The sequence below is a fragment of the Pelobates fuscus genome, chromosome 1 (genome assembly GCF_036172605.1).
Source record: "Pelobates fuscus isolate aPelFus1 chromosome 1, aPelFus1.pri, whole genome shotgun sequence".
Classification (NCBI taxonomy): Eukaryota; Metazoa; Chordata; class Amphibia; order Anura; family Pelobatidae; genus Pelobates; species Pelobates fuscus.
This window is the reverse complement of record NC_086317.1, coordinates 95485840-95513782: the sequence shown is the minus strand read 5'-3', so window position 1 is coordinate 95513782 and position 27943 is coordinate 95485840. Positions and strand designations below refer to the sequence as shown.

Below are 27943 nucleotides of genomic sequence, written 5' to 3'. Positions count from 1 at the left end.
GATTCCCAGGCAGTCCTCCCAATCTGTTCCAGCGTGGTAAATATGATTCAGGGGGAGGGTTGTGGAGGCACAAATGTTAGGACATGTCATTACACCGTACATTTGTTGAAGTTCACGTCTGTCCGGACGTAATGACATGTCCTAATGGCGCCAACGGAAATAAGACACATTACTGTGAGTATTAGAGTTGTGGGGCTCTATTTTTTACTAAGACAAACCAACAATTTGGAGCTCCTAGGAAAGAGGGATATTAGGATAGAAAAAAAAAAAAAGGACAGAGGAATTTGGACCCAGAATAGGGACTGACCCTGCTAAATAGGGCTGCTACATATAATAATAAATAATAACACAGAATTTTGCTCCATTTGTTGTTTGACATTATTGTCCCTTTAATCAAAGTAGATGGGATGAATTGCTTTTTGACAAAACAAAATGCCAAAAGGATGCCATAGGTTGCATGCCATATGTGTGTAGGACTGCAGCTCCCATCATCCGGTCCCAATCCATAATATGATGGCCCATTTCATATGTACTATCAGTCAGCAAAGCAATACATTTCTATTTTAGCTATCCGGTATGGACATCTAATTTCCTGCACTGCATAGCCTCGTCCTCCTTCCCCTGAGAACATTAGTCTTTACCACTCCCAATCACTCTCAGCCACCACACTATGCTCCCAATAACACATCATCACAGAGCTCCACTCCCCCACGCCTAACTGGTTAATATTTAAGCGGGAAGGTCCGTTGAGCTCCACCTCTCCTAACCCCACCTCTCTCACTGCACCCTTGCCCGGGTCACACAGTATTGGTACCCGGGTGGGTTTCTGACCCCTTACCTGGAAAACCTGGTCTGCTACAGCACTTCCGTGATGGTAAGACAGGAGTAGCCGAACTCCGCACACTGATCCTGCCAGACAGGATTAAACGAGCGCCGCTCTGAGCCTGTGATTCCATGTGCAGAGCCTGAGACATTCCAGATTGGTACAAGGAAGTGTGCAGGGTGTTATGGCTAGTCAAAGACTGCTTTAAATTACATACAGAGGGTGTTGTTTAAGGGGTGATATAAACATTAAAGCAAGGTGAAGAACTGAACAAGGTTTTACTCAGTATTGGCAAAAAAGATAAGCTGGACTAAATTGTAGCTAAATTGGAACTTTCCCCCCAATTTAGGTAAATTAGCCTAAGCTTTTCGGGCTCCCATGTAAACTCTTTGACATGTTATGGTTATGAAAGGACCCCCTGTGGATTTAACCCAGCAGGTAGCAATTGGGCTCACGTGCTTGGTAAGGATATGTTTTAGTAAATTGTTTGGCAATATGGTATGCTTTGAATATAAACAATAGCTGGTAGATAAAGAAGCTAAGAGAAGAATATTAGTGCTTTTACATAGATGAAGCAATAGGCAGGCCGTGGCTAAACAATCTTTATAGACATAGTGTATACATTTCTTGTAGGTGTACATGAAAGATTAGATATTTGTTAATATTGCTTCTTCTATATTAGATCAAACAAACCGCAATTGATCTAACTTGATCTAATGATATCCATATGTTTTTGGTTAAGCTTTTTTGTTATTAATAGGGGGCTAACCATGTGGTCACCAAGATCTGGCTGTGGCTAGTAAAGCAAACATACAAACAGTTGTGTGTGTATTCTTAAACTAAAGTTTTAGTTAAACGAATGATTATGGTAACTGAGTACAAAGCTTGTGAATATAGCTCAGCTTTTTCACACACATGCAGTTTGATGATTAACCATGTCAAGATCCAGGGATCTTAGCAGGTTTCCCAAACGTAAATTATTTTGTGTGGGTAAGTAGATTGGGCTACTATTTTAGTTCCTGCGGCAAGTAGCTTTTTTTATTTTATTTTTTCACACCCCTGAATTGGGGTTACACCCAGCCTCTGGTGTTAATAACTAATTGTGGGTGCCTTTTTGCGTTTCAAACGTCTGACATATGCACTGAAATCTACATTGAAATACAGTGACTGAAACAGTATAAAGAAAGTGGCATTCCAGAATTTGTATTTTATGTTTCATTTAGCTGCCGGATACTTAAGATGAATGGTACAATAATCCCAGAGACCCCCATTGCTGTGGATTTCTGGCAGAGCAGGAGGTGCAATCATGTACGGCTCTTCTTCCTGTCCCACATGCACAGCGACCATACTGTGGGATTGTCTTCTACATGGAAGCATCCTGTGTACTGTTCACCAGTCACTGCAAAGGTCCTCAAACATAAGCTGCAGGTAGGAGAAAATCCTGGGGCTCATTACTTTATACGTTTTTTAACCTTTGCTCTTATTTCCTATGCTTTCTACATCTCCCTATCATGATTTTTTTTTTCTTTCTCTTCTTCCCGTTTTGATGTTCTCCATTCTTCTATGTTATGTGCATATCTGTCAAATGCACTTTGTGCAACAATTTAAAAGTATAGCAAAAATAAATGTATGCTTACAGGTTTTGACGAATCATATATTGCTGTCTCGCAGGTTAACAGTAAATGGATCAAGCCTTTGGAAGTTGGACAGTGTCATATGCTGCCTTTGGATGACATTGGGAAAGAAACAGTTACTGTTACATTAATCGATGCCAATCATTGCCCAGGCTCTGTTATGTTTCTATTTGAGGGTTATTTTGGTACAATACTATACACAGGTAAATGCCCTACACAAGTTAAGTGAGTGTTAAATATCTGACAACTTAAATTTCCATAACTTAGTTTTCCTAATATGTATGGAAACCAAAATGTGAGTTCACTTTCTTCTCCCATTCGTTCACCACTACTCATTCTATGCTTACACACACTCTGTTTTTCATCTTGAATGTTTTTTGTAGTACACTGTATGACTGAAAACAATTTAATCTCCTGTATAGGTGATTTCCGCTATAGCCCATCTATGCTGGATTGTCCACCACTAAAAGACAAAAGCATCATTGATATTTTGTATTTGGACAATACAAACTGCGACCCTTTTATACTGCTCCCCTCTCGCCAGGAAGCAACCGATCAGATAAAAGAAATCATTGAAAAGCATCCAGAACATGATATAGTGATCGGTAAGTATGCTAGGTAAAGTTATTTGGCAATGTTTTTTAATATGAAACAAACTTATATTCCACGATTTATAACCAGGGCCAGATTAACAGCCCAGTGGGCCTGGTGCTGACAATTATGACGGGCCTAATAACATAATCATATCGACCAAAAACACTTAAACACTCCCAAGCATCATGTATCTGATGGAGATGGTGCTGGAGAGAAAGAAAACAGCAGCTATAAGAAAACACATACCCTATGCTAATCTCCCTCTAATTTATCTTTTCATCTTTCAAGTAAATCCATAACCCCTAACAGCAGTGTCCAGTCAATGGGCTGGGTAAAAGGGTGTGCCACTGACACAAATCACGTAACCTGCCAAAAGGGGAAAACATGCCCAAAAGCACTCCCCTAGCACTCGCTGGTCCACTTGTCTTCTTACAGCAGGCAGAAGATCCTGGTATATAGTCTGGGACAGAGAAAAGCTGAATGTAGTGAGTGTAGAAGAAAGGGAACATGCCACAGTGTTAGAGAGACCAAAGTCAGCATTACCTTAAAGGATCACTATAGGGTCAGGAACACAAACATGAATTCCTGACCCTATAGTGTTAACACCACCATCTAGCCCTCCTGGGCCCCTCATGCCTCCATAAATATAGTACAAATCTTACTGTATTCAAGCCTGAAGCTGTAACTCTGTATGCTGTTAGACTCAGAAAAACAAGCAGTCTGCTAACCTCATCAGAAGAGGTAGCCTGATCCAATCCTAGTGCTTCACCATAGGATTGTCTGAGACTGACAAAAAGGCAGATCAGGGGCAGAGCCAGCATGATTCAAACACAGCCCTGGCCAATCAGCATCTCCTCATAGAGATGAATTGAATCAATGAATCTCTATGAGGAAATTTCAGTGTCTGCATGCAGAAGGAGGAGACACTGAATGTTTGGATGCATTTTAGGCAGCCATGACCCAGGAAGATCTCTAACAACCATCTAAGGAGTGGCCAGTGAAGTTATCACTAGGCTGTAATGTAAAGATTGCATTTTCTCTGAAAGGACAGTGTTTATAGAAAAAAGCCTGACGGTAATGATTCTACTAACCAGAACAAATTCAATAAGCTGTAGTTGTTCTGGTCACTATAGTGTCCCTTTAACTATATTCATTGTCAGCCAGTCCACACAAGTTTTGTTCCCATACATCCCTCTTAAGTTTCCATACTTACTACATAAGAGTATGTGAAAAGTAGTTAGGGTTGCCACCTTTCTTGGAAAAACATACCGGCCTTACTAATTTGCATAATTAAATATGTATGGGTGACATCACGTGATGTAAATCACAAGGAGTGACATAAGAGAAAATGCTGTAAAATCACCAAAAAACGACTTAGTTTGATTCTGCTGTATAGATGGATTCCTCCCAGTGCCCCAATGTGTCGATTTACTCCAGGTCTCAGTGTTCCTATGTATCAGTGTCTCAGTGCCCCATGTCTCCCAGTGTCCCCTAGTGTCGTGTCCCCAGGTCTCCCAGTGACCCTATGTATCACAGTGTCTAAATGCCCCATGTCTCCCTGTGTCCTCCAGTATTCCCATGTGTCTATGTCCCCATGTATGTGTCACTAGGAAGACGGGGAGACCTGGGGACACGGGGAGACCTGGGGACACAGACACCAGTGACACTGGGAGACTAGGGGACACTGGCTGGGACACATGGGGACACTGATACTAGAGACACTGGCTGGGGGACATGGGGACATTGAGACATGGGGCAGTGGGAGACATGGGGACACTGAGACACTAGGGACACTAGCTTGGACACATGGGGACATTGAGACACTTGAGGCACTGGGAGACATGGGGACAGTGCGACACTGGGAGACTAATGTACACTGGCTGGGAGACATGGGGACACTGGGAGACATGGGGACACTGGGAGACATGGGGACACTGGGAGACATGGGGACACTGGGAGACATGGGGACACTGGGAGACATGGGGACACTGAGAGACATGGGGATACTGGGAGACAAGGGACACTGTGTCCCCATGTGTCTGTCATAATGTCTCCCAATGTCCCTTACTGTCTCAGTGTCTGCCATAATGTATCCCAGTGTCCCTTAGTGTCTCAGTGTATATCTCCTTGCAGCCTTTCCCCCATCCCTTACTTCCCTGAGCTGTAGGCTGTCTCTGCAGGGTGGGAGTTGCTGTCTGGACTCTCAGTAGCTGCACCCCTGCAGATCAGTGAGTATAGATAGGCAGGGAGGGAGATGCCGGAACTTCCCATCACTGCCTCTTCCCACACACAGTGACCCCTACTGGCCAGTGCTGGTATTGCATAGTAATCTCTTGTTTATACTGAGAAAAATAACAGCATTTGTATTGCTGTAATATCACTGCAATATTGGCACGAGCCAGGCAGCCTCAAATACTGTCTGTGCCAATAAAGTAAAAGCCAGGTGGAATCCCTAAGAGTAGTATGTGGGGAAAAACACATGTATGAATGTATTATTTTTACAGGCGGAAAGTCCAGATTATTTAATATTCAAGCCCTATATTTGACCCTGTAATTTTCCAAAATCCTTTAAAGCTTATACATGGAGGGTACTGTTGTACTCGTGAGACATCACAAAACACAAATGTGTCAATTTAGAGCATTACAACATGCAGTGACGATTATATCATTAGTGAAAGTACAGATTTTGTGTGAAAAATGCAAAAATAATTTTTTACCTGTCGTGTCAGTACTGAAACAAGTGGGTTGTTTCCTCTTATGTGGACAAGGAGCTCTGTAAAAATTTAAATAAACCCGCCTAATTGCTAATAAGTCAGCTTCCTCCTCCCTTCCACAGTTCATTTTGTCCTGACAGCAGGACGGACAAGACGCTCCAAAGTCTGTTGAGGCTCACAGGATGATGCCAGGGAGATGCAGACATGAAAGCTCCCCGGGAGGTGAGCTGCAAGGTTTTCTTTCCACTAAATGTTACGTTCCCACCAATCTGGAAGCAGGCAAAGCGCCTGCACACAGCAGTGTAGGGCACGGCCAGGTGGCCTTGCGTTCTACTGACGTTTCCGATCGTGCAAATGCGCGTATCTGAACAAATGTTACCACTGGAAATTCAAATAAATCGGCATATAAAGCTGTGCATAGCCCTACTGACACCAGGGTTGGTCGCCAGTATCAGTTCACAGTGTTACCAGCCCTCCCACACGGCAGTGAGATTTTTTTGAGGTGAGAAGTCTCTACTTTAAAATGCCTCATGTTACTTGATCTCAAGGTAATAAACGCCTACATTCCATACCAACGTTTCCGTATGGAAAATATCCTTTCAGTAACCCATATTCTTCAGCATCGAGAATACATGGCAAAAATAGATCTCAAGGATGCTTATCTTCATGTTCCTATGGCTGTAAGCTCAAGACATCTTGTCAAAATGGTGCAAAAGAGTAGAAGATCTGCACAAAGAAATCTACATTTCACCCAGAGTAATCAAGATCAACTGAACTGGTGAAAAGAATCAAGGTTCATGAAAATAGGTCTCTCATTCAAGCGAAGAAATTGGATCACTATCAATGCAGATGCATCAGTCAGGTTGGGGTGCTCACCTGGGATCACTTTAAGAAACAAATTGGTGAGGATTCAATCAGACAATCTCACAACTGTCTCTTACCTAAACCGTTGGGGCAGTACAAAGGTAAAATCCCTCCAAAGGCTTTGTGCACAGATCATGTATTAGGTTCAAGTAGAATTGGAGTCAATGTCAGCAATTTGCATTAATGGATCAGACAAAATAGTGGCAGACAATTTGAGCAAGCAACGCTGCATACAGACAGAGTGGTTCCTTAATCCTCAAACATTCAGGATCATAGAAGATTTTGTCTACCAGCGATGGACCTTATGGCCACCAGACAGAACGCAAAAGTAATACATTTTGCTTCCATTATGAAAGATCTCCCTCTAAATCTGGATGTATTCTCAGTCCCTTGGAATTTCAAGATGGTGTACATCTTGCTCAACAAATATGAGCAGGCAAGGATTTTAGCAATCCTTCTGTATTGGCCAAAAAGGAGCTGGTTTTCAGAACTCAATCAGATGGCGGTCTCTCCTTGGGTTCTTCCTTGCTCTCTATTCTTACTGGAAAACACAAACATCCCAATAGAAACATTAAGGATGTTTCGGTTGACGGCTTGGCTGCTGCAAGTTTAATTCTCAAAGAGCAGGGTATTTCAGATGTCATCTGTGACACCCTCCTGTCCTCCACTCGCAATTCTACTACCAGGATTTACCTTGGGATTTGGCAAATTCTTACAATGGTGCTTGTCAAGAGATTGAGGCTTGTTGGTCAACCATACCTTGCATCCTGTCTTTTCTACAATCCATCTTCGACTCAGACCTTAGTGTTTCAACTCTGAAAGTGCGAGTTTCGTCCCTCTGTTATTTCTTGGTAAAAGATTTGGCATCCAATAGGCTTATTCGTAGATTCTTCATGTCTGTTTTATCATTTTTTTTTTTTTTTTTTTTAAATTCTTTATTTTTTGCGTGCAAGGGTGCACAGGTATGCCGTGGTGCCACAATAGCAGTCACGTGCGCATTTTCAACATACATTACACATATGGCACTTAAAAGGTCTGCACATTTTTATATAATAATAATGACGGTCTATGAGTATATTGCAAGCTAGGCAAATTAAAAGCATCCACAGTATATTGTCAGGTGTGTGGGGAAAAAAGGAAAAGAAAAAACATAAAAAAAAAAAAAAACCCATGATGCGGAAGAGGAGATATGGGCCAATAAGTAAGTATACCATCTGGTCTCGCTTGAGAGAGTGCCCGTTGTATAATAAGGGTGAGCTACATGTCTTCTTTTGCTACTTTAAAGGGCGTCTAGCTGGACCGGATCGTCACCCTAACTGCCATGGTATATGCTTATACGAAAGACTTTGCTTTTCCCTCAGTTGCGTACAGGAGAACATAATGGGGACCTTTCCTACCATAATAGCGTCAAGAGTGCTGTATACCTCGCTTAGTGGATAGAAGCTAGCTTGTGTGTCGCGGGGCGTCTAAACTATGATGCCTGAGCGTCATTCCCTGTGTTAGTCGCTAGGGTTTGTACCATGCTGTCCATCGTGTAGTATATGCAGCTAATAGTCTGACCTGGCGTGTACCTGTCTTCTGTCTGGCTGCAAGCTGTAAGGTGTTACGCGTCCCTCAGTTCTTCCTCGGGTGTCGGTCGACGAGGGTTTAGAGCGGACGCGGGGGGGAGTAGAAGCCTAATGTATATCGAGATACATATATTGAGTGTGGTAAGAGCAGAGAATTGGCATTGCAAACATTTGCTTAGAGAACTTGCTTAACTAAACATAGTAACATCTAAAATCAACAAAGTAAAGTCTGAAGGTCTTTAACTACAATGCTTTTTGGTGTTTGTCACCCTGTCCCAATGCGTACGAGCTGCAGACATTGGGTCCTTGGGGATCTCAAGTGTTAGCCGCCTCGGGGGAGCCCCGCCTGGGCTGTCGAGGAATAAAAGTTTTGGTTCTCTCCGGATCCCATCTATGCCTTGGTCCGGTGTCTGTTGGGGGCGCTGTGCAACTTATGGCCTCCTGAGGCAGTCCCAGCGTGTGTAATAAGTCTCGTGCGCCTTGTAAGTTGTGTACCTCGTACCTTTCTTCGCCCTTTAAAACGAGTAGGGGCCGGTCGAGGCGCCATCTGTATGGTGTGCCCTGTTGCCTAAGAATTGATGTGAGGGGTTTTAATGACCTCCTCCATGCCAACGTGCCACCAGTTAGGTCTGCAAAAAATGAAAGTGAGTGTCCTTCAAATGTATATTGAGTACAGTTCTTAAGCGCTGCCAGTGTTGCGGCCTTGTCTTTCTTGTGTTGATAGCGGATGATCAGGTCGCGGGAGGCCGTCGCTGGTGCCCTGGTCGGCTTTGGGACCCTGAACACATCCTCGAGGTGTATGGTTTTAGCCTGTTTCGATGTGAGTAGCTCCGTTAATAGCCGGCGCACGTAGTGCGGCAGTTCCTCGGCCGGCATGTCTTCGGGTATTCCCCGCACTTTCAGGTTTTGAGCTCGACGAGCATCCTCCATGGCGGCGAACCGCCGTTCAAATTCTTCTTCGTTTTTGTGTTTTAAGCCCGCAATCTCTGTCTGCATGGAGGTGATGCGGTTGTCTTGCGCTGCTGAGGTGTTTTCTAGTGCACCCAGCCTCCCGGTAGTTCCCCTGTAGCTCAGTGCGAATAACGGCCATATCTGCCTGCAGCGTGTTCTGGAGGCCCGCCAACAGGGATTTCAGCACCGATGTGGTGACTGGTGTACCTCCAGGATCCAGAGGTTTGGTGATGACCGCAGGTAGGTTCGGTATTTCTGGCGTATCTTCCCCTGGGGAACAATCATCGGAGAGTTCAGAGTAAGTCTCCGCGTGGTCGGCCATCTTGGGCCTTGTCGCCTCGCGTGCTTGCCTCCACATTGCCCCGATATCCAGGCTCTGCCTCGGCTGATCGGGTTTTTGCTTCTTGGATCTCCGACCCATGCTGATTTTGCCACCTTTCCCCAATGTGTGCCCGGGTTTTGAGTAGGCTTGTTGGTGTAATTAGTACGCTTTTTGGCTGAAATCGCCGGAGCTTCGGTGCCGTGCGACTTCTCTGCTCTGCCATGTCTGTTTTATCTTAAACGTCCTCGTATATCTTATTTCCCTACTTGGGATTTATCTGTAGTTCTTAGGGCAATGTGCAATCCTCCCTTCGAATCTTTACACGAGATCTTAACATTTAAAACTGCATTCCTTCCTTTTGCTAGAATTATTCTACAGACAAAGAGAAGAAATGGAACTGCCTCAATGTTAAAAGGGCCTTGGATATATACCTCCACAGATCAGCCCCACTCAGAATTTCAGATCATCTTTGTGTCAACGTTCAAGGTGCATTTAAAGGCAAGATGGCTTCCATATCTACATTGACCAGATGGCTTACAGAGGCCATTAAATTGGCCTGTGACTCTAGCAATATCTCCCTTCCATTTCCCGTCAAGGCACATTCTACCAGAGCCATGTCGACATCTTGGGCTGAAAGGTCATCGACTTCCCCAGAAGATATTTGTAAAGCTGCTTCTTGGTCCTCATTCCACACTTTTATTAAGCATTACATGCTGGACATATTCTCCTCCTCTAAAGCCGCTTTTGGGCGGAAGGTGCTTCCGGCTGTGGCATACAAATTTCCCAACGTTTTCCCTTTGGGGATCTTGCTATATCCCGCTTGTTTCAGTGCTGCCACTTACAACACCAATCTGGAAGCAGGCAAAGCGCCTGCACACAGCAGTGTAGGGCATGGCCAGGTGGCCTTGCGTTCCACTGACGTTCCGATCGTGCATATGCGCGTATCTGAACAAATGTTACCACTGGGAATTCAAAGAAATCAGCATATAAAGCTGTGCATAACCCTACTGACACTAGGGGTGGTCGCCAGTATCAGTTTAGTGTCACCAGCCCTCCCACACGGCAGTGAGATTTTTTTTTTGAGGTGAGAAGTCTCTAATTTAAAATGCCTCATGTTAATTATGCTTTTTAAAGTTCCAAGGGGTACACTCTGGACTTTTTCTCGTCCAAAAAAACAGACAAAAGTTTTCGTCCTACACTTGATCTCAAGGTAATAAACGCCTACATTCCATAACAACGTTACCGTATGGAAAATATCCTTCCAGTAACCCATGATCTTCAGCATGGAGAATACATGGCAAACAGGAAAAACAGTAATTTTACTTACCGTAAATTCTATTTTCCTTAGTAAAGTGGCAGTACTGGGTTTTTTTTTTTTCTCTCCCATTAGATAATTATATTTTGCAGTATTTGGTCTCTGTATGGTTATTTAGAGAACACTGGATAGAAGGAGGAAGCTGACTTTTATTATCAAGTAGGCGGGATTATTTAAATCTTTCCTTATTATTTTTTTTTTTTTTTTACAGAGCTTCTTGTCCACATAAGAGGAAACAACCCACTACTTGTGTTTTGTTTTGTTTCTTAACCCCTTAACGACGAGTGACGGACGAGGTCCGTCACTCAGGGGAATGCGTTAATGACGAGTGACGGACCTTGTCCGTCACCCGTTAAAATTAACCCCAGATCGCCGCGATCGTGGGGTTAATGGTGCTCCGGTCTGCCTCTGCATTAGAGGCAGACCGGGAGCACCGGATCGGGCTGTCAGAGTACATGTGCCCGCTCTGACAGCATGTCTGAGCGGGCACATGTGCTCTCTATACTCACCTCCGCCTCCCTGCACTTCCTGGTTCTGTGTGAAGTGCAGGGAGACGGATCTTCAGTGATCCTGCCCCCTGGTGGAAAAAAAAATAGTAAAATTAAAATCCCACCCCCCTTTAACCTCCCTTTACCCATTTTAATAAAAAATTAACCCCTTCCCTGCCAATTGATCACTGACTACAGTGATCAATTGGCAGGGATTACATTTTACTAAGATCTGATTTTTTTTTTTTTTTTTTTTAACCCTCAGGGGTTCAATTTATTTTATTAATTAATTTAAATATTTTAAAATTATAAATTTAGCTAGCTGGGGAGGGTGGAAGTTAGTGGGGAATTGGGGGATTTAGTATTACGCTAACTAGGGGTTAACGTCAAAAAAAGTTTAAAAATAAGCTTTCAAAAGTTAAAAAATTAAGTTAAAAAAAAGTTTTAATAACATTTAAGTAAAAAATAAAAAAATAAACCCTTTACCCAGTCCAAATAAAAATTAACCCCTTCCCTGCCAGTCGATCACTGCCTACAGTGATCAAAATACAGATCACAGTATTATACTGTTCTAATTTTTTTTTTTTTAACCCCTGACTATTAACTTTTATTTATTTTTTTAACCCTTAGCGGTTAAATTTATTTAATTAACTAATTTAAATATTGTATAATTAAATATTTTGCTAGCTGGGGTGGGTGGGAGTTATGGGAAAATGGGGAATTTACTGTTAGTGCTGCTTACTGCTAGTTAGGGGTTAACGTAAAAAAAAAAGCTTAGAAAAATGTTAAATCTGTAAAAAAAAGTTTTACGAAAGTTTAGGAAACTTTAAAAAAAATGAATAATCAAAACAAAAGTTTAAAAAATAGTTTTAAAAAGTAAAAAAATACATTTAATAACGCTCATTACCACTACACCTGGTACAAGCTAGCGGAAAAATGATCCCACGCTAAGGTTCAAAATATGCCTTTTGAAATACCCTGGGGTGTCTACTTTAAGAAATGGTATGGCTTTATGGGGTATTTGGATTATATAGCCTGGTAAAATACTCTAAAATGGGACATGGGCACAGCGTAAAAATTCAAAATTTGAAAAAAAATGGAATGGCTGTGTCCCAAATGTGCCCCTCCGATGTCCACATATACCTGGCAAAGGTACATACGGGGGTATTTTTGTACTCAGCAGACATAGCTGAGCAAAATATGAAGTATTATACAGTGGTAGTACACATATGGTTTGCAAAATATACTGTGCAAACTCACTTTGTGTGCCAAAAAGGCAGAAAAAAAACGCTTATAACCACTACACCTGGTACACGCTAGCGGAAAAATGATCCCACGCTAAGGTTCAAAATATGCCTTTTGAAATACCCTGGGGTGTCTACTTTAATAAATGGTAGGCCTTTGTGGGGTAGTTTGAATTTAAAACCTGCAAAGATGCTTGGAAATTGCACATAGGCCCGGCGTCAAAATTCAAAGTTCGGTCAAAACTGATATGGCTTGGTCTCCTATATGGCACTGTAGCTTCACGAAATAGTGCCATAGACATACAATGGGGGTGTCCTTTTACTCAGAAGACTTAGCTGAGCATAATTTGGGGGGTTTGAACTTAGTGGCACACATGAAATATACAAAATGCCCAGCAAAAATGCAATCCGTATGTAAAATATGCACAAAATAATTTTTTACCACATACTTTGGCATGTAATGGTAAAAAAATGGGGGCATGTTAAGGCACAATATGCACCTTATGAGATACCCTGGAGTGTCTACTTTTACAAATGGTAGGCCTTTGTGGGGTTTTTTTGAACAGTCAAACTACTATAATACCCCAAATGGAAGCATAGGCTCATTAAATCCGTCTCTCAAAATTATACTGTGAATACTGAAAAGGACAGGTCTCCTATATGGCACTGTAGCTTCACGAAATAGTGCCAAAGACATACAATGGGGGTACCGTTGTACTCAGCAGAAGTAACTGAACACATAATAAAACTTTGTACAGGAATAGCACACACCAACTTTACAAAATACACATGAGAAGTTCTTTGTTATAAGTTTGTGTGCGAAAACCCCCAAAAAACACAATTTTACTCCAATATTTAGCAGAGGTTGGCGGTGAAATGGCTACGTAGAAAGTGTCAAAACAACCTTAGGTAAATAGCCTGTGGTGTCTACTTTATATAAATATATACTTTTGTGTGGCAATTTTGTTTTCTTTTATGGCTATTAGGCTTACAAGACAAACATACCAAATTCTAAAATCGCTCCACATAAAAAGTTTATTTTACTCCTTGTGCTTTGTGACCTGTAACTACTAAAAAAAACTTAAAATCCCAGACACATTATATATTCTGTAATTCAGAACAACTAAATGAATTTATTTTTAATTACTTTCCTTAACCTGCACTAATTATGTACACATTATTATTGCAAAAACTGTAAAAAAAAAAAAAAAAACACACAAAAATTCATTTTTTTGCATATTTCTGTATTTTTTTTATAATAAATAAGCATTTATATATATATGTGTTACATCAAATTAAAGCCCTTTCTGTCCTTTAAAAAACGGTATATAATATGTGTCGGTGCAATAAATTAGTAAAATGCAAATTGCAGTTGAACGCAAATAGCAAAAAATGCAAAAAATGCCGTTGTCATTAAGTGAAAGACAAGCTTCTGAAGCTCTGTCCTTAAGGGGTTAAGGACTGAGCCAAATGTACACGTTGTAAACAAAACGTAAACAAAACCTGGCATTTGCGCTATATGTCTGTCCAACCGTAATTCACCTTTCATATTAAATGCACCCCCCCTTATTATATATTTTATTCAGGGGAAACAGGGCTTTCATTCAATATCACATATTTAGCTATGAAAAATAATTTAATATGAAAAAATTGGGAGAAAATAATATTTTTATATTTTTAGTTCTACATGACATTTTAACTGTCAATGTCATAATACTGTTTGCTTTTACTACAATAAAATACACAATTGTATTCAGCAAAGTCTCACGTGTAAAACAGTACCCTCTATGTACAGGTTTTATGGTGTTTTGGGAAGTTACAGGGTCAAATATAGCACGTTACATTTGAAATTGAAATTCGCCAGATTGGTTACGTTGCCTTTGGGACTGTATAGTAGCCCAGGAATTAAATTTACACCCATAATGGCATACCATTGCAAATGGGGTATGTCCAGTCTTTTTAGTAGCCATTTGGTCACAAACACTGTCCAAAGTTAGCGTTAGTATTTGTTTGTGTGTGAAAAATGCCAGTTTTGGCCAGTGTTTGTGACTAAGTGGCTACTAAAAGACTGGACATACCCCGTTTGCAATACCTTGGGTTGTCTACTATTGCAAATGGTATGCCATCATAGGGGTAATTTTCATTCTTGGGCCCATAGGGTCTCAAAGGCAACGTAACCAATCTGGCAAATTTTAATGTGGGAAAAAAATGAAACACAAGCCTTATATTTGACGCTGTAACTTTTGAAAACACCATAAAACCTGAACATGAGGGGTACTGTTGTACTCGGGAGACTTCGCTGAACACAAATATTTGTGTTTCAAAGCCGTAAAAAGTAGCACATCAATAATATCGTCCGTGCAAGTGCTGTTTGTGCGTGAAAAATGCAAACAAACGTCACTTTTACTGGCGAGATCATCGTTGTGATACATTTTACTGTTTTGAAACACTAACATTTGTGTTCAGCGAAGTCTCCCGAGTAGAACAGTACCCCCCATGTACAGGTTTTATGGTGTCTTGGAAAGTTATAGGGTTAAATATAGTACTAGCAAATTAAATTCCCTTTACTTTCGGCATGGGTTGTCAGGCAGGTCCCGCTAATTTTTTTTGTAAAAAAAATTACGTGTGTGTGTGTGTGTGTGTGTGTGTGTGTATATATGTGTGTATATATATATATATATCTCAAATTACACGTAGACTGATACTGATTAAATATATATATATATATATATAATTATTGTTAGTTTTATATATATATATATATAATTTATTTAAAAAAGTGTAAATACGTAAAAAAATGTAAATTAAAAAAATTAAAAATAAATAATTGAAAAATATATAGATGTGTGTTATTTCGTTCTAACTGTATTGTGATAATATATATATTTATATCAAAATACACGTAGAACGAAATATATATATATATATATATATATATATAATTTCGTTCTACGTGTATTTTGATATAAATATATATATTATCACAATACAGTTAGAACGAAATAACACACATCTATATATTTTTCAATTATTTATTTTTAATTTTTTTAATTTACATTTTTTTACGTATTTACACTTTTTTAAATAAAATATATATATATATATATATATATATATATATATATATATATATAAATTTTTTTTTTTTTTTTTTATATATACTTATTAATTTAATTTTATTTCCAGCCAGCAGGGGGGGGGACTACCTGTCATTACGGGCAGTCCCCCTGCTGGCAATGCAGCAGGCAGCTAACCCGGCCATGTGATTGTGAGGTCCTCGCAAGGACCTCACTCACATGGCGGGGGGGGGGGGGAGGGGGGATGGACGTGCTGCGGTGGGCTCCCTGGGAGTCATCCCCCCAACCGCGATCGCCGGCGACCGGTTAAGTAGCAAAAGACCGGAGGGCGTACTATTACGCCCGGCGGCGTTTAGAGCCGCTTAGAATAGGGCGTAATAGTACGCCCTCCGGTCTTAAAGGGTTAAAGTAATTTTTGCCAGAGTTTGTGATGAAGTGGCTACTAAAAAGATGGAACATACCCCAGGTTATCTACTTTTGCAAATGGTATGCCATGATGGGGGTAACTTTAATTCCTGGGCTGCAATACGGTCTCAAAGGCAACATAGGTAATATAGATGCAGCAAACAAAACCTCATGGGGGAGGGGGCATCATTGTACTCGTGGGATAATGTCCATACAATTCACACTGCAAATATACACATTCCTTGCAGTATGTCCAATCTATCACTGTGTAATTATACCTAAAACCAAGAAAATGATCAAATACAGATCATCCTATAGTCTGTAATAACCAATATATAGTGTAAATATAACCCAGTCACATAAATTGGAACTATTAAGCTAACTCTCCCTTTAATTGCCTGTTTGCCTATTATGCTTGCCACCCCTCTAGCTGCTTTAAACATTTTGCCACTTATTTCAGAGATATACAAATATATTTAAACCGAAAGGGCTGCACTCACCTGAACATGCATACATTATGGGGTGGTGATGTGGCCAATATATACAACATACAAAATGCACAATCCAGCAAACTCACTTATTCACTAAACAATGATTTCAAATCTTATAGATTTGTAATAGTTTTAAAAACACCTCAAATAAATAAAACCATTACAATTTGTAAGATTCTAAATCAATGTTTAGTGAATAAGCAAGTGCGCTGGATTGTGTATTTTGTATGTTGTGTGTGTGTGTATATATTGGATATATTAAAAAAAAATTTTATATAAAGACATTAAGCCATTGGAGTAGGACCTGCCAAAGATGGGGTACATTGACGTTGTGGCAGGCTTATGCAATGTATGATCATATAATGTAACTAAAAAATGGATATTTATACAATAGGTGTGGAATATATGGCGCTGAGTTGTAGATATAGACAATGGGTTGTAGCTGCTGAAAAACACTCTGTGGGTACTCCTCAGAAACCCACCATACAAAGATAATCACCAAGATACAAAAAAGGTTTCAGGCCCAATTGGTGTTACCACCCCTTGGGTCCTCTACCTTTTAAGAGTGCAGCGCTGTGTTTGGTATAAGATCACAGTAAATTACCTGTAGTTCTAAGACAGGTATCCTTTATATTCTCCAATGTAATGAATATACAAAAGAAAACAAAAATATATACAAATAATTGTGCAGTATGTTAAACACTGTGATTGAAAATTTTAGTGAGTTCACAGATATGTCTACACTCACATTTTTAGAGCCTTTTCAAGTGAATTAGGCTCTAAACTTGTGCACGTCTGTGTCTTTTTAAAGGTAGATCACACGACCCCTCTTCTCCACGGTGGATGGTGTATTTTCCTCTCCACAAGGTATATAAAAGACAGAGTTATCGAGCTAAGTGTAGCATCCTTTGCAGTTTTTGTTAGTTTAAGTAATGAGATTAAAATGCTCACCTTGTTTAGAGCCTTTTGGTAACTGGCTCTAAGTATGTAGACCTAGTGTCAATTTGTGGGGTGACACTGCCCCTTCCCTGGAATCACTGGTGCTGGATACAGTTGGTTTGTATAAAATAGATGAATTTATTACAATATATAAATAATCAATATAAAATACTTTCTAGAAAATAAAAAACAGATTAGAACAATTATATTATAAGTATTAGTGGTTTCCAGTAAAATGTTGAGTCCACTTTAAAAGCTAAAACGCGTTTCGCCGGTAAAAACGGCTTCCTCAGTCAGCTTGTAAAAGTCCTCTTGATGCTCTGTACTTTTAAGTCTCCAAAACCCCGCCTAAAATGCGTCCTTCCAATCGGAATGATCCTTCCGGTCACCTGACGTGGCTGAAAAGCCGTCGCGTCACTTCCGGTTTTTCGGCACTACAGGATCCATAGTGCTTTGCGCTCAGCGCGTCACTTCCGGTTTTCGTCCGGTCGTTTATGGGAAATATAGTCCGAACTGTGGAAAATTGCCACGTCCATATTTGGAGCCTATTTGGCTCATATGTGGTAATAAAACAGAGATAAAAGAAAAGAGTGTGTATAGTTAAATGTTGTTGTTTTATGTATCTTTATATATTAAGCAGGTAGACTTTCTGCAATCCTATTTTTGCATTTTCATTATTATTGCTTCGTTTTGAATATAACCTTATCTTTAAAACACAATGAAACCTTTTTATATAGACCTCTTAAGTAAAAATCATGCAGGTTTTTAAAACATAGTGGGAAGAAAAGTGACTTGTGCTTTGAATGTGCATTCTATCCATAAAGCCTATTTTCTGCAAAAAACATATTTTCCAAATACACATTTAATTATTCATTTTTTTGGAGAATTCTATCCCCTATATATTCTATTTAATATGGATTTTGCCTTAAGTGAGTATATTTGGTGGCTCTCTTTTTTTAAAAGGTGGTATCACATCTATATAAAAAAGCATGCAGAGAAGATGAAATAAATAAAATGTATTAAAACCAGTGGAAGACGGATGTTGGTGATTAGTATGTATATGTGGTTTCTTTCATAAAAAATGGCATAGCTCAAAGTCCGCATTTAGACCTGCAGGGGCCAAAGTGTTAAGGTTAAAAATCCATTTTGTTTCTATTCTACCTAATTTTCTGATTTCATCTTCCCCTCGCCAGTTAAGTGTGATTTTTTTTTTTTTTTTTTTTTTTTTTTGGATTGCCATAAATTCTAGAAATTGGGGGTCTCTGTTATGTACTAAATTAAAATGCTCTGAAACACTGTGTTTATCGTAGCCTTTTTTAATGTTTCTAATGTGTTCATTTATACGAGTTTGCAAGGGGCGTTTTGTCCTGCCCACATAAAATAAATTGCACGAGCATTTTAAAACATATGACTCTTTTGGAAAAGCACGTAATCATCTGGCGTATCTTGTACTTATTTTCTCCTTTTGGGTCATGAAATTCTGTGATGTGTCTTTGTGCTCCTACATGCTAAACACTGTCCACAGCCGAAAAAACCTTCTTTCTGAAAGAAAGGGGTGGGTGTATTCTCTTTGATATGGTTGTGTGTTAATTTTCGTTTTAAGTTAGGAGCTCCTCTGTACACTAATTGTGGTCTCTCTGGTAAAATGGAGTGTAACATGGGATCATTCCTTAACATAGGCCAGTGTTTGTTAATTATTTGTCTAATTTTATGGCTTTCTTGATTAAAGTTACAAATGAACGGCAAACTCTTAATTTTGTTACTACTTTTAGGTTTGTATTCCAACAGAGAAGATCTTTCCATGGCTCTTACTACTTTAATCGTATTGGAAAGGGAAGTTTCCTCATACCCCTTTTCTATAAAATCCTGTTTAATCTTAATGGCCTGAATTTCAAAAGTGCTATGGTCTGTGCAGTTCCTTCTAACTCTCATCAATTGTGCTTTGGGTATATTTTTTTAGCCAGGGAGAGAAATGACAGCTGTTTAGATAAATATAATTGTTAATGTCCACAGATTTAAAAAAAGTATAATGTAACTAACACCCATTATTATTTTTTGCCAGCCCCCTGGTTTTATTTAATAAATAAATAAATCTATCTGTCTGTAAGGGGATAAGCTAACCAATATGTATATGCTGCCTTTAACAATAGCCGGAAAAGAAAACTACGGTAAGTATGAATTTTCCTCTCTCCTGGCTAATCATGGCAGCATATACATATGGGAATACCCAAGCTTACCAGGGAGGGACATAAACAACTGCCAATCAAATAATCGACTCCATTCATCATAGATTAGAAGATTGAACTGAGTTAAGGACATAACGTCCACATTGCTCCTAAATGATTGCTTTAACGTCCAGTATGTAATGCTGGACAAACTAGTTCAAAGAGGTCCAAATGCCAACTTTACAAAAGTTTCAGCAGAGATCATTGCCATGGAAGCCCATGATGCTGCAACTGCAGGAGTGGAGAGTGCCTCGAAATCCTTTGGTATGGGTAGAGAATGGCATTGATAAGCTTTCACCTAAGGCAGGATCTCCGGTGCTGAATGCAAGACAAACATATCCTGTTGAAATTCAGTGAATGGAGGTATACAGGATCAAGCAGCCTGGAGTTTACACATTCATCTTGCTGAGGTACCATCAACATCACTTTCTGTGTTAACCCCACGGAAGCTCCTGCTAGAGGTTCGAATGATGGTTTAGTCAGAGCCTGTAAGACCAGAGGTAGATCACCTATTGGCTTCAACACCTTTAGTGGAGGCTTGAATTTAATTGCTGCTTACATGAAGCAAAGCACCAGATCTTCCAATGCTTAATGGGTACCCATCAAGGTGGAAAGTGCCAATCTGTGCTCCTCTAGAGGTGTATAATGCAGACCATATCAAGGCCTGATTGAGGAGTAATTTCAACCTCTATTATTGAGACCAACAGACAAATGCATGCCAAGTTTTGTAATCTGTAAAGTATTTAATGACCATTTCAGGGATGCCTATACTTCTAAAGACACCCGCATCAACACCAGAGCTTAAGGATCTTGGTGTGTCAAGGGACCTTGTAATAGGTCTGGACGTACTAGAATTTCCCTTGGAGGTTCCAGATTCATCTTACTCATCATAGGTATTTAGAGTCTTTGTGGCCTTCCACTGTCCTTTTGAATTTTCTTTAGGAAAGTTGAAAACAGGAAAAATATGTACACCAGACTGATTCCAAATTTGAGTCAGCGTATCCTGACCTTGAGAATTCTGATCCAAAAAACTAGAAAAATGCTTCTGGACCTGGTAGGTCTGAGAAGTGGCCATCAGATCTACATTGGGTATCAGCCAAATTTGAGTCAACCCTAAGGATACGTTGGATCAAAGTTGCCATTCCACCTTGTCCACTGTTACTCAACTCAGGTAATCGGCCATTGTATTCTGAGCCCCTGGTTGTTCTCTTGTGCCCTGATCATCATGGACTGTAATTCGCTCATCAATAGGAGGCTGTGAGACCCACCTTGATGATTAATATAGGCTACATTTGCATTGATATTTGAGCAAATTTGGACACACTTGTCTTCAGCAAGCTTCTGAAGTGAAAAAGAGCCCTGAAAATGACTTGTAATTCCATAAAATTGGATGGAAATATTCCTTCCCTTATCAACAGACCTTGTGTAACATGGTCCAGACAATGTGCATCCAGTATAGGCTTCCATGTGCCTTTTCTTTTAGCACCAGAAGAGAGGCGCTCATTGTCCCAGGAACCACTCCTGTTAAGGGACCCAAGAAATCACATCTTTGTCCAGAAGGTTTCATACATATTTCTTCAGTGCTATACCTTGTGATTCATCTGTCTGAATTCTCTTGTTTGTATAGACCCCTGTGTCAGAAGAAAAACTCCAATCTATATCAATGTGGACTATGGATACCACCCAAGTCTCCAGAATGGGACCGAGCCCAGGAATATTTGCTCAGAAAAAATAAGGCTGTTAGTGGACAGACACCAGTTCATTACTGAAGAGCAAAATGACTGCTGCATAGCTCTATTGGAACCTTGAAAGGCAGGTTTACCAACTCCACGAGTTACCTCTGGAGTATACCCTGCAGTGTCAGTAATTCCATGTATCTCAGAAATGCTGGTCACTGGAGGTTTTTCTGCCTGACCCCAAGGAGCCAGGATTCTTGGATCTTCAGTCCTGAGGTACAAATACCTTGCAGCCCTCAGCTGCATTTTCAATAGATGTATCCAAAGCTTTCCCACACAGCAGCTCCCCTTCAAATAGAATGGCATAGAGGACAGACTTTGAGGATGTCATCATCCCTGAAGCAGGACCATAATGCTTTCCTAGCTGCTATAGTTAAAGCCATTTGTTTGAGAGAGTATCCTAGTTACATCTAGGGAAGCTTCTGTGAAGAAGTCACTTGTAACCTGAAGACTCCAGACTGCATCTCCAATCTTGGCTCTTAATAGCTCTCTGCACAGTAGCATTTAGATCTTTAATCTGCCCTCTACGCCATTCTATTTGAAAGGGAGCTGCTGTTTGGGAAAGCTATGGATAAACTTCTTGCCTTTCTTCTATCTCTGTTCTCCTCCTTTCTGAAACAGAACTTCTTGTTTTTCCTCCTCCTAATATTAATCATCCTCTCTCGCTCTCCCTTCAGATTGGTGGTACCCATATCAGCCCATCCTTACAAGCACGTCGTCTTGGTGTTACTTTTGATTCTGGCCTCCCCTTTGAGCCTCACATCCGGTCTGTTGTCAAATCATGCCAATTCCACCTTAAAAACATTGCCCTCATCCGCCCCTTTCGTACACAAGATGCTACTAAAGAGCTTGTCCATGCTTTAGTAATCTCACATGGACTATTGTTACTCTCTCCTAATTGGTCTTCCCAATAGCCGTATTGCCTCACTACAGTCTGTAATGAATGCTGCCGCCAGACTGATTTTCCTCTCTAGTTGGTCCTCGCACACCTCACCCCTCTGTCAGTCCTTACATTGGCTTCCTGTATACTCTAAGAGTCAATTCAGAGTGCTAACCCATACCTATAAAGCACTAAATAATCTTGGCCCCTCTTATATCTCCTCAAAGATCCATAGCTATGCCTCTTCTCGCCATCAGACTCTTCAATTGTTTGAGAAGTGCCTTAAAACCCATTTATTTAGGAAAGCCTATGGCCTCCCAGACTAACCTCTACCTCACATACCTGTCTCTTGCTCTCTCCTAAAGGGCTGCACTCTACTCTCTCCTCCAGCTCTGCTTCACTTCCACCTAATTTGCTTGCTAATTCCTGTCCTAATGTGTTTTTATACCCCACCTCCTATAGACTGTAAGCTCGTCTGAGCAGGGCCCTCTTCAACCTACCGTTTCTGTAAGTTTTCTTGTAATTGTCCTATTTATAGCTAAATTCCCCCTCTAATAATATTGTAAAGCGCTACTGAATGTGTTGGCATTATATAAATGGCAATGATAATCACACTTTTCATGGTTCTAGAAACAGCAGTGAAAGCTACAGCTGGAAGACAACCTGCATCGACAGGCGTATAATTTGGACAGGTCTGCATCCACTTTTCATTCATAGGCTTGCGTAAAAAAGCTGAGTTGTCCCACAGGCTACCCTGGAAATCGGTGCAACCACCTCAGGTGGTATAGTCCAGGGGGTGGAAGTACCTTCCTACATAGGGTAAAGTTTGGCCTCTTCTCTTAGCTCTAAGGCCTTTCAAACACATCAGAACTTCCATGGTAGTCATGCCCGCCTGTTATGTGGCTGCACTGGTATAGGTGATGCTGAAGTGTCTACCTTATGGAGACAGTCAGTGCATAACTGTGTTCCTTCCACTGCTTTTCCATCAGAACCAAAATATGGTGTAGATTCAGAAAATACCATGCAACTTCCTTTGTAAGCTATGCCAACATGTCCTGTGGTTGCGCAGGTATAGGTGAAGCTGAAAAGGTTACCTTCTGAATACAGGCAATGCATAACGGTTTTCCTACCACTGCATTTCTATCACATTTAGAACATGGTAGATTCAGACATAAAATAAACAAAAAAAATTTACATGTGGCTAAGTATTAAAGTGAAAAGGGGGCACTGTCTAATTCTTTAACAAAGAAAAATCAAACAGATTTAAAACTAGCTGAAGCAGCACTTTCCTATGCGGGGAGAACCTGCAAATACTTTCCAAATAAGTTTGGGATGTTTACAGTCATTTTCCCTTCATTTTAGGTACTTTCTGGCAATTGCCCATATCCAAAATGGCTGCCACAATATGTAGTCCCATAATGCAAGTCATTGGTGTTGGGCCCTTCAGACACAAATTGCACACGCGCAGGTGTCTTCCAAGTGCATTTGCTGTTTAGAGACCGGGCAAAGAGCTCGGTCTGCAGCATGCATGGCCCCTGAACACCCAGGGAACTGGGAATAAATCTCCATGACCGAAGGGAAGCATAAGAAATAAAGTAAAAGGTGAACAAGGTGCAAAAAAAAATCACCAAAAGTTAAAGGCAGCACAGTATAAAAGGCAGTAAAGGCACAGTTGCATAATGCACCACAGTTTAAAGACATCACAGTGTAAAAGTACCATAGTATAAACACACCACAGTATAAAGGCACCATAATATAAAGTTACTACAGCATAAAGGCACCCTAAAATAGCAAAAGCAAATAAAGTAATGTAATGCTGGGTGCCAATGCCTCATGTAAACATGAGGCTCATGTAAACATAATTCCACTGATAAGGCTGCACTCACGGTCTTCTTAAAATCCAAAATGCTTTATTGGGTATTCATTAAAAATAGGATCAACATTTCAGTCCCCCATGGGACTTTCCTCAGGATCAAAAAATACATATACAACCATAAACCCTTTAGAATGTAAGCTCATTGAGCAGGGCCCTTCACCTCTCTGTTCCTGTACGTCCAGTTGTCTGGTTACAATTACATGTCTGTTAGTCCACGCATTGTACAGCGCTACGGAATGTGATGGCACTATATAAATAATAATAAACCCATCCATATACAATATTTATGAAAAAACATAATTGGTGAACTCACTCCAGCTGGAGCTAAGGACCGCTGGCGTCCCACCAAGTGCATTGCGCATGTGTAAGATGTGCTCTGCCCACCTAGCGTGCCAAAATCACGTGGCGACGTCAGACGTGTTGCCGTGGTAATGCGGGAACCAGCCCTGTCGCCATGGCAACTGGTATACGTTGCAAGTGTCAGTTCTTACTGTAACATATGCCAACCTGATAATAGAACGGTGGCCACGAATCCACACAGAGGGGTTTCTCTTGCCCACATAATTTTTTTATATATATATATATATATAATTTTTTTATTTTTTTTTACATTTAATATTCCGAATGACTGCTGTGATGCTATTTTATTATTTATTTTTTTATCTGTAACTCACCCAAATAAAGATCAAAATTGTAGCAGACTTCACTTAGTGCTTATATTAGAGGAATGTATGATTTTAAACAAGGGGGAGGGAGAAACTATATCGGATAAATTCACATTTACAGCAGTCAGGGCTTTTTAGTGGGACAGAGATATCATAGGTGCATTTCCTGCTGTAGGACATACTTTTCCAAAATGCATTACCCATGTCCCAGAGGTGCATCTACCCTTTAATAAAGCTCAGCTTAGACTTGGGGAAATAAACAGTACTACTTATTATGATTAAAGGACCACTATAGTGCCAGGAAAACAAACTCGTTTTCCTAGTACTATAGTATTAATAGGTCCCCCTCCCGCTGGGCTCTAGGCAGAGGAAAGGGTCAAATTACTTACCTTTCCTCTCCTAATCCTTCGGACGTCATCGTCTGAGTGCGGCAAGTGCCGCGCGCGTATTCAGCTAGTCCATAGAAAAGCATTCTCAATGCTTTCCTATGGACGCTGGCATCTTCTCACTGTAAAAATCACAGTGAGAAGCGCGGAAGCGCCTCCTAGTGGCTGTCAATGAGACAGCCACTAGAGGCTGGATTAACCCATAGGTAAACGTAACAGTTTCTCTGAAACTGCTATGTTTACAGCTGCAGGGTTAACCCTAGGTGGACCTGGCACCCAGACCACTTAATTGAGCTGAAGTGGTCTGGGTGCTTATAGTGGTCTTTTAATAAATGTGAAATTCATGGTACCTACAATTTGAAATTAGATGTTCATGTGCGATGTCTTTTAGAACTGTAATACAAGAACCATCAATGTTGCAGAAGTCTAACAGCCTTTTTTTTTTTCATGTTCCAGGTCTGTACTGCATTGGAAAAGAGTCGCTTTTGGTTGAATTGGCAAAGACCTTTAAATCGTGGGTGGTTGTAAGCCCTCAACGATTGGAATTGCTCAAAATCCTAGAATTAGAAGATGTTTTTACTGTTGATGGAGAAGCAGGCAGAATCCATGTTGTTGACCAGTCAGAAGTAACTTATGTTAATATGGTTCAATGGAATCGCGTTTGTCCCACTATTGCAATTCTCCCCACCAGTCGAAAAGTCAAAGTTTGGCACAGGGCAGTGCATGTTGTTCCATACTCTGATCATTCTGCCTTTGATGAACTTACAGAATTTGTATCAAGGCTAAAACCATATTCAATTATTCCTGTAGTAAAAACCCAGCAATGTGAGCCTCATTTCAAACAATATTTGCGTTTTAGAAAAGAACCCCACAAAGTGAATATTCCAGAATCTGTGAAAACCTTCATGAAAAATCAACATTTAAAGGGAAAGGAAGAAGCTTTACATCTGTTTAAAGTTCCCTTTCCCAAGCGTGCTGCAAGAGGAGTTGAGTTTGAGTCGCCTGAAAAAAGGCCATACTGTAATGTTGGCTCTTGTAGCATTCAAAATAATCAGGAAAGCATGGCACATTTATCAGACACTGAGGCTGACTTGGAAGAAAGACAAGAAATTGGAGTAACTTTCATGAGTACAAGGAATGCTGAGATGCCTTTGTGTGAATCTACTGTGATAGAACATAATAAAGACCGAACTTCACTCGAAATCTCAACTTCTTACATTGCTGATAGCTCAGAAGATAACATACTTGAAATGGCATCCACAATATTTTGGTCCCCTAAACATAGGAATGGTACTTTAATATCGGAGACATCACCAGAGGTTATATCTGTAATAGGCTCCACAAGTAGCACTCCAAATTCAACATTGTCAATCACGTATTTGGACTTACAAGAAGCCAGTCACCTGCCGATATTGCCATTAAAAAAACAGACTAATTTTGGACCTCAGAACTTTCACAATCAAGTTGAGAAATACTTTAAGAAATTTCATACAAATGATGAGCTCTGTTAGTTTTTGAAAAAGATAGAAATATATTATTCTTTTTGTTTTGGGTTAGTTTATAGTTATGTTATTAATTTAATAGTAGGACAAATATATTTATTTTGTGATGGCATGTTTTTGTAATTTTTTTTTTAATATTTTTTTTAAATGTAGGAGTTATACAGTTCATGTAATTAAGTTGTTTTGTTTGTTTTTTTTTGTGGTGGGGACAATAACCAAAACACACTTTTGAAATAGTTCAGAAGCAAGTTGGTTGAGGCAAGTTGTTAAGCCTGTAAAATAGAGGGCTCAGCTTAGAGAAATAGATTAAAGGTGAAACGTGGGTGTGTAACCACGAAAAGCACCTGCGAGTGGTGATGGGGTCCAGGTTAAATAGCCGGATGACACCTGTCGTAACTCTAGGCTAATGCCTTAAAAATTATGGTACAATTGTCAAAACATATACTTATGAAATAACAGAGAAGCAAGTTGGTTGTGATATGCCAAAACCTACAAACTGTTAGGCCTGTAAAAAAAGTGAGCAAAAGAATATAGATGCACAAAGTTTATTGAAAAATAATCAAGTATATTACAAAGCAATAGCGTTACAGGCAAATCTAATGCCAATTTCCTGTTGCAGAATATATCTGCAGTATACTGATGATGTCCAACAACCCATTCTTTTAATGATGTGTGGAAATGTTATGACTAAATACAGCAGAAGCTTCTCCTATGCAAAATGAGTGCCCTTATAAGGAAAATGAAACCCTATCCTAACTAAAAGAATCCTGATGTGGATTATACATATAGATATGGTAAGAGGGGCACTGTGCAATCATGGTAACTAGTAATCGGGGGAAATATCTACATGATTCTAAATCAGAACATCTAGAATTTTTACTGGACACCAATTAGAGCTAGAAGGGTAAAATGGAATTTCTGCCAGGAATCTGATAAATTGACAATTGTGAATTCCCTAGGCCTGAGAAAACTGTAAAAGGCTACATAAGCTGCTGCTTTAATGATCACATTAGTATGTCTTTCAAATGAAGCAGCATCCAGTAAGTCCAAGTTTGCTCAAAACATAAAACCATCCATAGGCAAAACGTTTTGGAGCTTAAATAACGGTAAGCTTCTGAATTGAGGACAGGAAAGGCTTGGAGTTTGGGAATGAAGTGAGCATGTCACGGTGGATGTCTGTGAGGTATAATTTTATTGTATTGTGTGATGGTGTGAGAGTGATTTGGCAAAAAAAACTGAAAGCA

General features: G+C 40.1%; 2 protein-coding genes across 5 annotated transcripts in view; one reads left to right on the top strand and one right to left on the bottom strand.

The window, feature by feature from the left end:
- AP4B1 (adaptor related protein complex 4 subunit beta 1) overlaps positions 1–27943 on the bottom strand; it is a 210929-nt gene that overhangs the window by 35999 nt on the left and 146987 nt on the right. The gene's annotated exons all lie outside the window — the stretch shown is intronic.
- Positions 774–26740, top strand: LOC134606101 (5' exonuclease Apollo-like). Of its 4 annotated transcripts, none has more exons than XM_063450090.1 (5): positions 774–874; positions 2047–2251; positions 2495–2660; positions 2880–3062; positions 25654–26740. In XM_063450090.1, the coding sequence occupies exons 2-5, from the start codon at positions 2063–2065 to the stop codon at positions 26706–26708; spliced, it is 1593 nt and encodes a 530-aa protein (XP_063306160.1). In that variant the 5' UTR covers positions 774–874; positions 2047–2062; the 3' UTR covers positions 26709–26740. The 4 variants fall into 4 exon arrangements, with proteins under 4 accessions (XP_063306160.1, XP_063306162.1, XP_063306161.1 ...); XM_063450092.1 differs by lacking the exon at positions 774–874 and adding an exon at positions 1238–1285; XM_063450091.1 differs by lacking the exon at positions 774–874 and having other exon boundaries at positions 1964–2251.

Bases quoted from the DNA above. Each gene is read 5' to 3' on its own strand.
- LOC134606101 (XM_063450090.1), top strand. From the start codon at position 2,063: ATGAATGGTACAATAATCCCAGAGACCCCCATTGCTGTGGATTTCTGG. The intron at 2,252-2,494 runs GTAGGAGAAAAT...GCTGTCTCGCAG, and splicing joins TCCTCAAACATAAGCTGCAG to GTTAACAGTAAATGGATCAA. The intron at 3,063-25,653 runs GTAAGTATGCTA...TTCATGTTCCAG, and splicing joins AGAACATGATATAGTGATCG to GTCTGTACTGCATTGGAAAA.